This window comes from Polypterus senegalus, chromosome 6 (genome assembly GCF_016835505.1).
Source record: "Polypterus senegalus isolate Bchr_013 chromosome 6, ASM1683550v1, whole genome shotgun sequence".
Classification (NCBI taxonomy): domain Eukaryota; kingdom Metazoa; phylum Chordata; class Cladistia; order Polypteriformes; family Polypteridae; genus Polypterus; species Polypterus senegalus.
In genome coordinates, this window is record NC_053159.1 from 137,471,832 (window position 1) to 137,483,931 (window position 12,100).

Consider the following 12,100-nt stretch of genomic DNA (forward strand, 5'->3'; position numbering starts at 1 on the left):
AGCCAAGCAAAATGACACCTTTTATTGGCTAACTAAAAAGATTACAGTATGCAAGCTTTCGAGGCAACTCAGGCCCCTTCTTCCTTGATTACATCTTGCCTGAAGAAGGGGCCTGAGTTGCCTCGAAAGCTTGCATACTGTAATCTTTTTAGTTAGCCAATAAAAGGTGTCATTTTGCTTGGCTTTTCTCTATAATTAGACATTCAAATATATATTTGTTTTTAGATGCCATTGTGACATATGGTTAATACAGTATGTGTGTGTTAGATTCATTGGCAATTCCAAATTGGGGTGTGTGAGTGACAATGAATTGGAGTAATTACAGTGGTGTGAAAAACTATTTGCCCCCTTCCTGATTTCTTATTCTTTTGCATGTTTGTCACACAAAATGTTTCTGATCATCAAACACATTTAACCATTAGTCAAATATAACACAAGTAAACACAAAATGCAGTTTTTAAATGATGGTTTTTATTATTTAGGGAGAAAAAAAAATCCAAACCTACATGGCCCTGTGTGAAAAAGTAATTGCCCCTTGTTAAAAATAACCTAACTGTGGTGTATCACACCTGAGTTCAATTTCCGTAGCCACCCCCAGGCCTGATTACTGCCACACCTGTTTCAATCAAGAAATCACTTAAATAGGAGCTGCCTGACACAGAGAAGTAGACCAAAGAACCTCAAAAGCTAGACATCATGCCAAGATCCAAAGAAATTCAGGAACAAATGAGAACAGAAGTCATTGAGATCTATCAGTCTGGTAAAGGTTATAAAGCCATTTCTAAAGCTTTGGGACTCCAGCGAACCACAGTGAGAGCCATTATCCACAAATGGCAAAAACATGGAACAGTGGTGAAGCTTCCCAGGAGTGGCCGGCCGACTAAAATTACCCCAAGAGCGCAGAGATGACTCATCCGAGAGGTCACAAAAGACCCCAGGACAACGTCTAAAGAACTGCAGGCCTCACTTGCCTCAATTAAGGTCAGTGTTCACGACTCCACTATAAGAAGGAGACTGGGCAAAAATGGCCTGCATGGCAGATTTCCAAGATGCAAACCACTGTTAAGCAAAAAGAACATTAGGGCTCGTCTCAATTTTGCTAAGAAACATCTCAATGATTGCCAAGACTTTTGGGAAAATACCTTGTGGACTGATGAGACAAAAGTTGAACTTTTTGATGGCAAATGTCCCGTTACATCTGGCGTAAAAGGAACACAGCATTTCAGAAAAAGAACATCATACCAACAGTAAAATATGGTGGTGGTAGTGTGATGGTCTGGGGGTTGTTTTGCTGCTTCAGGACCTGGAAGGCTTGCTGTGATAGATGGAACCATGAATTCTACTGTCTACCAAAAAATCCTGAAGGAGAATGTCCGGCCATTTGTTCGTCAACTCAAGCTGAAGTGATCTTGGGTGCTGCAACAGGACAATGACCCAAAACACACCAGCAAATCCACCTCTGAATGGCTGAAGAAAAACAAAATAAAGACTTTGGAGTGGCCTAGTCAAAGTCCTGACCTGAATCCAATTGAGATGCTATGGCATGACCTTAAAAAGGTGGTTCATGCTAGAAAACCCTCAAATAAAGCTGAATTACAACAATTCTGCAAAGATGAGTGGGCCAAAATTCCTCCAGAGCTCTGTAAAAGACTCATTGCAAGTTATCGAAAACGCTTGATTGCAGTTATTACTGCTAAGGGTGGCCCAACCAGTTATTAGGTTCAGGGGGCAATTACTTTTTCACACAGGGCCATGTAGGTTTGGATTTTTTCTCCCTAAATAATAAAAACCATCATTTAAAAACTGCATTTTGTGTTTACTTGTGTTATATTTGACTAATGGTTAAATGTGTTTGATGATCAGAAACATTTTGTGTGACAAACATGCAAAAGAATAAGAAATCAGGAAGGGGGCAAATAGTTTTTCACACCACTGTATTTTTGATTTACAGTGATATTGAGCACCATTTATTGTAAAATGTTTTTGCCTGATTAATTTTAAACTCTTAATTATATAACATTTTTAAAAAGATACATATTGAAAGTGAAGAAGTACACAATGGATCAACAAATAGAAATATACAGTTCTGTAAATAAATCACTAGACTTTTTTGTTTTGTTATTATACATTTAGGCAGCAGAAGAACTAGATTGTGCATTATTTGTTCATCCATGGGACATGCAGACTGAAGGACGAATGTCTAAATATTGGCTTCCCTGGTTAGTGGGTAAGTTCATTTTGAAATATCTACACAATTTATGATTATTTATTTATCAGTTGATTGATTGGCTGTATTATTTGACCTGTGAGTCGGTATCCTTGTTTTTAATGTTTCTGCTGCTGTAATGCATCTGAATTTCCACATGGGATTAGTAAAGTTTATCTAATCTAATTTGATCTAATACAAGAATGTTTGTACTCATAAATAGCACCTTCAGTATATTTTAAATGTACTTCAGGTTTATTTCAACCATAAAAGCAGTATATTAAGAAAAATGGATAAATTGCACCACATACAGAGCAATGTGGGGGAGCCACAGTTTATATTCTCATTTGCTTTCAAACTAAACCCCATTTCATTTTACCATTAGGCTTCTTCTCAAGTACCAATTCATCCTTGCTAGATCCTAATGTTTAGCTGGACTTAAAACGTTGAAATACACAAAATCTAAAATTTTATTGAGCAAGATAAATTAACTGTATATAATATTTGACTCATTTGAATCAGTTACGCTTTGCTTCCTCAGGGATGCCAACAGAGACCACCATGGCCATTTGCTCAATGATTTTTGGCAGCATCTTTGAAAAATTCCCTAAACTGAAAGTATGTTTTGCACATGGAGGTAGGATGCCTTCTTTCTATTTCTAATAATGTACTAGTCATGAATTTCTCTTAATTGATACATTTATTCTGAACTGTAATATATACTGTGTGACCTGGACATCCCAGACATAATTGCCTTTACCAAAGGTGGGGTCTGAGAAAACAGCAGGGAATCTGTAATATACTAAATGATCTGGCTAAATACAAATGATAAACTCTGGTTATCACCTGCCATCACAAGATTAATCCATAATGATATAAACATTCTGACACACTATAGATAGTTTACTAAAACTGCATTGTAGTCAACTACACATCACTATTCAATTTGCACTCAGTTCAATTGATTAAAATGTGCATATATAAACAACTAATTTGGGAATTGTGGAGCACTTTTGCATGACCCCTTCACACTGGATTTTTTGTGTTATGTGACATTTAGGAGGATCCTTTCCATATACAGTTGGACGCATTGAGCATGGTTTTAACGTGCGACCAGATTTGTGTGCAGTGGATAACAATATGAATCCAAGAAAATACATTGGATCTTTTTACACTGACTCTCTTGTTCATGACTCACTGGCTTTAAGGCATCTTGTGGGAGTTATTGGTGAGGTGAGATCATAATGAATCCGTAAAAGCTTCCTGCAAGGTGAATTTATTGATGTAAAATGGCTTAGGTAGGTATAGTTGGTATAATAATAAAAGAAGAAATATAAACCTATGTACATATGAAGACCTAAGGATTACTCCTCTTTTAGTGTATAGTATGAGACATACTCCATTAGACCATACCAATTCCTTTTTGATAATTAACTGTTTTGCATGATGGATTGCAATCCTATCCAAACTTGGTCCCTGCCTTGTACTCAGATCTGCTTGAACAGGCTTTGGCTTATTGTAGTCTAGAATTGAATAGGCAGATTGAAAATTATCTTGATGGATTGAAGCTAGATATTGACTTGTCTTGTAACAGAATTTATTTTGCACTACTGACATTTTGTAATGCTCAGTATGAAAGACTGACTGATTTACTAATGTGTGGAACTGACCATATCTAGCTATGAGTTTCAGTTCCTTGGCATCCTGTAAACAGTATTCACCCAAACTCAATATTAGATATTGGAAAGAGAAGTTAATACAGTTTAGATTAATTAAGTTCATAAAGAAATGGCAACTGAAGGCAGCAATTTGAGGTTAACTTTTCAGCTCTTTACAAATACTGAAATTATGATTGCACAAATGTAAAAAGATTAACACCATTTTGACATTTAATTAGAATCCAGTTGAATTGATAGTGTGTTAGTATAAAATCTGTGGAGGCATCATAAAGTGAGTTTTAAAGAATTCACCCCAAGTGTATGTGAACTTCTTACTTCCAACTGTACATGCAGACCCATTACCATACTGGGGAAATGATTTATAATTTTGGTGTGGAAGGTCCAGTACTACATGCTATTATATTTCAAAAGGCTGCTGCCCAATTAATGACCCAATCCTGGCTGACATAGTAAAAACAGTAAAAGGTACTCTCAACATCTGATTTATATCATAATGATGCACATATTATTCATGGTTTATTTTTAATTTTCAGGACAATGTACTATTAGGAACAGATTACCCATTTCCATTAGGAGAACATGAGCCAGGGCTGCTGATAGAATCAATGGAGGAGTATGACAATGTTCTGAAGGTATCCAATGACAAATAAATTAAGTGAAAAGAAATTAGAACTAGGGTTTTGTACCATGTTAGCTACTATGCATGCAATAAGATGTCAAGCAAAATGACACCTTTTATTGGCTAAATAAAAAGATTACAATATGCAATAGGGCCCGAAAGCTTGCATATTGTAATCTTTTCAGTTACCCTGTAAAAGGTGTCATTTTGCTTGACTTCTCAGTGAAAGGAAATTGTAATTTTGTTGCAACATTAAATATTAGACTTAATTAATTTAGCTATGTGTCAATATGATTCTGAAATGTATTTGTATTTTTAAACTTTTACTGAAATTATATGTTTTCTTTAATGAAGAAATGCAGAAAGAAGGTATAGTTCCAGGAGCTTGGGTCCAATTCCCAAACTGATCAACATCTGTGCATAACCTGAACATTCTGTCTTTATTCAGAACAGAATCTGTGTATGCATTTAAATATGTGTGCAATAGTTAATTGGCGACAACCAGAATGAATACATTTTGTTATGGTCATTAATGGAAGATAATGGGTTGGCAATCCCTGCCTCTTCAATACCATGTAAGGCAGCCTGAAAATATCTGTTGGACTGGAAAATGACTAGTAGCTTTATGTGGTCTGTTCAGTTCTAAATTATACAAGTCTTTACAATGCCCTTTCTGACCTGTTATCCTCATCATTAGCAATAGATGAGCAGTAACATAGCTGCAATAACTTCTTCTTTGGTCAGCAAATCCAGGCATTTCTCAGGTATTAGTTTTAATTAGCATAGCATCCGAGGGCAAGTACATTCATTATGTGATTAGCCTTCACTTTCAAACTGTAGCAATCAACACACCAACAATAGAATTTATTGTATAAGATGTTCTTGGGAATTGGATGAAACAAGTTTGAGAATGTTGTCTCTAAAACATAAACATTAGTTCCTAAGAAGTGATAGATAGATAGGATACAGTGTGTTGTTCTGTGATTGAAGAAAATATTACATTTTTGCACAAGCAAAATATTCACTAATTAGTTTTTTTTCCATGTCCTTCTTTACAGAATAAACTGTTAGCCACAAATGCTCTTGAGTTCTTGGGTTTGGACAGAAGACAATTTGAATGAAGGAGAAAACTTGCTTACTGCTCCATGTAAAGACAGTGGCGCTTCAGCACTTTCAACATCAAAGAAAAAAGGCAGATATTGAAAAAGATACCATTATACTCTACTAATACATGCTGTAATTCCAAACATATTTATAATTAGTTTCAGTATGAGAAACTGCTGTGTATGTCCTTTATGTACAGTATGTTCCTTTTACCTCTAATCCTTGTGCCTGATAATGCCTGAAAATGCCTAATTAGAGGCTGACATTTCCCAGGATGTCATAATGAAGAACACAGTATAGTTTCCTAATCAAACTGTTAGAAAATGCAGATACTTTACTAATTGAGAGTAGTTTATTTACTAGAGCAGTATATGTAACTATAGTTCTGTATACAGTTTTACTATGTGTTCAATTTATAAAGAAACACTGGTTATAAGCACAATAAATCTCAAATTAATGAATTTCACAGTTCAAAATGTACATAATGAACCTATATCTATATAAACTGAAGATGGCTCCCTCAGACGAACCTTTGTGTTTCCTATTCTACTTTGAACATATGGCAGCATTGATGCTCTGGGACAAGGGAGCTTGGGTAGCTATTTTGGCCCCGTTTTTAACCGGAGAAGCCCTCCAAGGTGTACGAAATCTCCCTCCCAAAAGGCTCGATGATTATGACTACCTGAAGCAACATGTCCTCCTCCGTACATCTGTCAGCCCAGTGGTCAAGGGGAGCCAATTTTGTCTGTAGCATACTAATCCAGATCACCTTGTACGAGGACAGATCCAGGGCTTAGTGGATCTGATTCAAAGCTGGGTCCACGAAGACCCTGTCGAGCGCATTGTGGAGAAGCTCGCTATTGATGCAGTCCTATCAAGGATAGATGACAGCTGAAATGCCAAGGAATGATGTCCGATCGCTGCTGGATCTGACCTTCAGCAGACTAGAGTGTGCTCACGCCACCCGGAAACAAATCCGATTTCGTTCCAGCCAGCACAGATCTTCAGGGTCGCCAGCGCCATGGGTAGAAGACGCCAGAGTGTGAACATCATAGTGCAGAGTAAACACAGCTGCTTTCGCTGTGATCAACTGGGACTTCTGGCTCAGGACAGTCACCTCCCACCTACACAAACAATGGTTATGAGTCTGGCCCAGGTATGCGACTTGCAAGTTTCCCTCAAGATGTTAAAGGAGGACAATTTTAAGGTCTCTATTATGTTGGCTAGACAGAAATTCTTGGCACTGTTGGACCTCTGTGTAGTCCACCGTGACTTGCTCCGGCAGACCTCTTATAAGACCACAGACAAAATAAATATCCACTGTATCCATGGGCACATTAAAACATACAAAACTATATTACTCCCTCTGAAACTTAAAGGCAAGAACTTTAAGGTTCAGACTGCCATACCAGACACCTTACCCTAGCCGCTCCTAATAGGAAAAAGGATTGCCCTCTTCCCACGGGTCTTGGCCACATGCAGAGTGCCTACCCCCGTAGTGGATAGAGAGGGGATTGCCGCAGACAATGTCAGTCAAGGAAATGGGTTTGAAATTTAACAGGAGTTGTCCAGCAAGCTAGGGGGAAAATTCCTCAAGTAAAGACCCAGGACAACTGGCAAACTTTTCCATGCCGTTGCACGCATCAACAGCCTCCACAGACTAGACACTCAATATGGACCTGGACGAAAACGAAATAGCAGTGGGAGGTGAGTGCAATGCTGCATCAAACATGGAGGAAACAGAGACTGCCATCCAGGCGGCATTTGCTCACCTACGACAAGCCGATAGCAACTTGGATTTTGCATTCAGATAAACCCACATCGCAAATGACTCTTACTATCTGGAGGGAGAGAGGACTTGAATTTTAAAACACCACATTTTTTTTACTTAAGGATGGTTTTCTGTATCAGGTGATTGCATGGGTGATGGACGTATTGAGCAGTTGGTAGTACCAAGTGAGCATAGGGAGAAGATTTTAAAAATTGCACAAAGTCACGTTTTGGAGGTCACCTCGGCACAGAAAAGACAAGGGAACGCATTTCAAAACGCTTTCATAGGGTGAATACGGGCCAGGATGTCAAGCGATTTTGTAAGGTCTGTCCCAACTGTCAAATAATTTCCGCTTACTGACCAGCCAGGGCACCACTTATACAGATGCCTATTTTAGACGTCTCCTTTGAGAGGGTGGAATTAGATATTGTTGGTGCTCTTCCCAGAAGTAAAAGTGGGTTTCAGTATATGCTTGTGTTAATCGATTATACCACAAGATACCCAGAAGTAGTAGTGTTATGATGGACGGATGCCCAAATTATTTGAAAAGCACTCTCGGATATGTTCACACATATTGGTATCCCTTGAGAGATTCTCACTTATTAGGGCACACCTTTTATGTCTCGCAACGCGAAAGTTCCAGAATTAAGCACTTACACTTCACAGTTTTTCATCCGCAGACTAATGGCCTAGCTGAACAATTTAATAAAACCCTAAAACAGATGATTCGGCGGGTAACCCATAACGATCCAGCTTCCTGAGATACAGTTGTACCTTTCCTACTGTTTGCTGTCTGGGAAGCCCCACAAGCATCCATTGAGATGAGCCCTTTCAAACTATTATTTGGACAGTGACTGCACAGGGTGTTGGACATTTTTCAGGATGAATGGACAGGGACTAGCGAGACACTCCCTGGAGGGATGTTTGTCAACAGAGTCGTTTCGCTGCAAGAGCAGATTGCCAGATGGTCCTCTACTATTAGTGGAACATCAGCAGCACAAGCAAGAGGCACAAAAATATAATAATGACAAGACGAGTAAAATCCATGAGTTTAAGAAGGGGAATCGCATGCTGGAGTTGATCCCATCCAATCCACATAAATTTCAGGCCAAATGGCAAGGGCCGGCAGTGATAGAAGAGAGTATGTCCCCAGTAAATTATAAAGTCAGAATTCCCGGGCGGTGGAAACCCGTACAAATTTTGCATGTTAACCTTTTAAAGGAGTGGAACGACCATCACAAAGTCCTGGACACAGCCGTAGCGGTCCCCCAGACTGAGGTCACAATTGGGAATAACGGACACCCAGAAAGCGAATTTGCCATCACTGATCTTGGGGCACTTGGACATCTTTTTGGCAACACCTGCCCCCAGCACACCACCACCCCCGACCACTAACTTGACAAAGGGCAGAAAGATTTGTAGTGTTGTCTGGACTGACGCCTGTGAGAGAGCTTTCGCGGACCTAAAAGCCGCTTTATCATCATTCCCAGTTCTGTGCAATCCAGACTTTTCGAAGGAATTTATTCTGCAAACAGATGCTAGCGCTTTCGGTTTGGGAGCAGTTCTCTCACAATGTTTTGAGGGGGAAGAACATCACATCACGCTTCTTAGCAGAAATCTGCTACCCAGGGAGTGTAATTATTCGGCTATTGAAAAGGAATGCTTAGAGATAAAGTGGGCGGTGGAAACCCTCCGTTACTATCTCTGGGGACGATGGTTTTACCTGGTGACTGACTACGCCCCACTACAATGGCTGTACAAACAGAACAATACAAATGGCCTGCTCACTGGGTGGTCTATCAGTTTACAGGCTTTTGCTTTTTGATGTTCGCCACCGTCCAGGGTCTGCACACAGCAATTCTGGCGTTCTCTCCTGCCTAGCTGAGCCTGGCCTGGATGGTCGCTTTGGGAGATGTAAGGTTTCTAAACTCTTTTGGGACTCCCCCCATGGGACCACACATTGACGATCGCCTTGTCTATAGAAGACAAATTATCCGTCGCGAGGGTAACCACATGCTCCCAGCGCTGCAGCAGCTTGCCGTAAAAGCAAATCTGAGCTGACCACAGTCGCACTATCAGCGCAGTCGTTGATAGGTGATGCAAGGAACATTATAAATGCAGGGAACAGTTACTTGGCCACTAACCTGGCCACAACCCTGCCTGATTGCTGTGTCTGTGTATAGGAGAGTGGTAGATCCTGCTACAATAAATAACCGTGCTGTTCTTGTTTCAAGCTGAATAAAGCTGATTTTGCTAAAGTACAGTGGAACCTCGGTTCACGAACGTCTCTGAACACATACAAATCGGGTTACGACCAAAAAGTTCACCAAACTTTTGCATCTGTTCACAACCACACATTCGGTATACGAACAAGCCAGTTTCCCCTTTCGGTTTGTACTCGCCGATGATTTCCACATGTTTTCAGTCTCTACCTGTACTGTACATTGTTCTTGGTGCATCATGCAGAGGGGCTCTCCCTCGAAACTGTAACCTCCTCTCAACCCCAGCTTCCTCCTGTGGTATAGCGGGTCCACAACTCCCGTCAAAAAGGCAAGTTTTAATAAATAACTGAATAAATAAAGCCGGTGCAGGAGAGAGAGAGCGCGCAGGCTCGTGTGCAGCCGAGAGAGAGAGAGAGAGAGAGCGCAGGCTCGCGTGCAGCTGAGAGAGAGAGAGAGCGCGCAGGCTCGCGTGCAGCTCAAGCAGGGAGCCTGGGTGTTTGTCTCAGTGTTATTCAATGCTTTTACATCAGTTTACTATTACACTATGCATTCTATGGTATAATTAACTATTTTTGTGCTTAAAAATCTTTAAAGAAAACATATTTACATACAGTTCATATGGTCTGGAACGGATTAATTGTATTTACATAAAATCCTATGGGGGAAATTACTTTGGGTCACGACCAAATCGGGTTACGACCAGAGTTTTGGAACGAATTATGGTCGTGAACCGAGGTTCCACTGTACTGAGACTCAGCCTTGCGTTTCCAACCTGACAATCACCTGATACACATAGCAAACAAAGTTCAGCCCACAGTAGTTGAAGAAGAAAAAGGCGAATGTCCTTGAGTGGCCTAGTCAGAATAAAGACTTAAATCCTTTTGAAAATATGTGGAATGTCTTAAAAAGATTGCAGTTCTATAAAGAATCCCAACAGACTCATGGCTGTAATTAAAGCAAAAGGTGGTTCCATAAAGCACTGCCACAGGGGATGATCCTTTAACCATCTCAGGGATTCCTTTTTTTTACAGAACTGTTGCTATTATATCTTTCATTTGGCTGCTATAAATTGCATTAGGTAAATAGAACTGAAAAAATATTTTTGTTTGGGTCTTCATTTCAGGTTGGAAAGCAACAAAATGTAAATATTTTGAAGGGAGGTAATTATTTTCTACACCCACTGTATAGTTGCCTTATTCAGTTAAACTTTTTATATTGCATGCTTCTACTTAAAAGGCAAGAGCAACATAACTGTACAGCTGAAATAAACCACAAAAGAACATACAAGAAAACATAAAATATCATTACTGAAAACAAAAATAGGTAATAGGAACACTGCTATACAGTATACAAATATACTGTACATAAGTAGAGCGAGTTACATAAGTATGTGCATGCCTAAGTAAAAACCAGCACAAAAACACCTTGATAATCAGAGAGGTCTAAGAAGAATGGTCAGGCTTATTCGATCTAAAAAAGTCCATAAACACTCAAAAGTACAGCCCTTTACAACAAGCATAAGCAGAAAGGCACTTCTGGAAGCACAATGCAGGTGAACTACAGTAGATTCCACTCGCATTGAATAAGAATAATGAATAAATGAGACTGCAAAGGGCAGATGATCACCAAAACAGGATAAACAAAGTGAAAAAATATTACTTGATGTAAATCAAGATTGTGAGAAGCCTAGAAAATCTCCAACATCACAGGGTGGAAAGATACATCCAGTCCTGGATGGTTGAACAATTTTGCTTTTCCATTAACGAATAAGAGGTTTTTAAATCGAATTAACAAATAATGAGGACTATTATTTTAACAAAACCGAAAACGGGTGAACCTGGCTTCCATCTATCTGTCAATATTTTTGAAGTGTATTCACTTAGCGAACGCAAGCAAATAGGCGTCAATCCCGGCATCACGTTACCAGGCTAAAAATTGTATATACGTTAAAAAGTTGGAAAGACAGATCAATTTAGATGGACACAAAGCAGAAAGAGAACCACAGATGTGTATGTTTACATTACCGTTGCAAATCATTATGTAACATGTATATACTACACTTGAAGCACAAGTACTGTATTCCAGCAATGGTGTCTCCGACGGATTTTTCGTATTCTCATACGATGATCATATTAAAAATGAGTAAGTATATCACCGAACCATCGTCACTCGCCCTCTAGCAGATATTGTCACTGAAATTCGGTATCGGTTCGTGGAACACATTATCCGCACCCCCCCACCGCCTACCAAAAGTGACCATGCTGTGGACACCAGTGCGTGGTAAACGGAAGCAAGGGCGACCGAGGAAAGTCTGGCGGCGCACCTTCCTCAAAGTACTTCGTACAGTCAACTTGGCATGTGACTAAACCGAAGCCGCTCCTGTTGACCGGGCTTGATGGCGATCACTTCGCGCCCAATTCGCCACCGGGCGTAGAAAGAGCTAAACTGAGACACAAGCCCATTTCTCAACACTACATCTGAAAACTATTCCTATGCCTC

The 12,100-nt window shown here is 39.8% G+C and overlaps 1 protein-coding gene across 2 annotated transcripts in view; it reads left to right on the forward strand.

The window, feature by feature from the left end:
• The window catches only part of acmsd (aminocarboxymuconate semialdehyde decarboxylase), a 42,613-nt gene extending 36,487 nt beyond the window's left edge, over nt 1–6,126 (forward strand). For both annotated transcript variants that reach the window (XM_039757307.1, XM_039757308.1), the window contains 5 exons: nt 2,134–2,227; nt 2,748–2,843; nt 3,267–3,439; nt 4,419–4,517; nt 5,563–6,126. In XM_039757307.1, the coding sequence (XP_039613241.1) occupies nt 2,134–2,227; nt 2,748–2,843; nt 3,267–3,439; nt 4,419–4,517; nt 5,563–5,625 (525 nt within the window). In that variant the 3' untranslated portion in view covers nt 5,626–6,126. The remainder of the gene's footprint in view (nt 1–2,133; nt 2,228–2,747; nt 2,844–3,266; nt 3,440–4,418; nt 4,518–5,562) is intronic.
• The last annotated feature ends 5,974 nt before the right edge of the window (nt 6,127–12,100 follow it).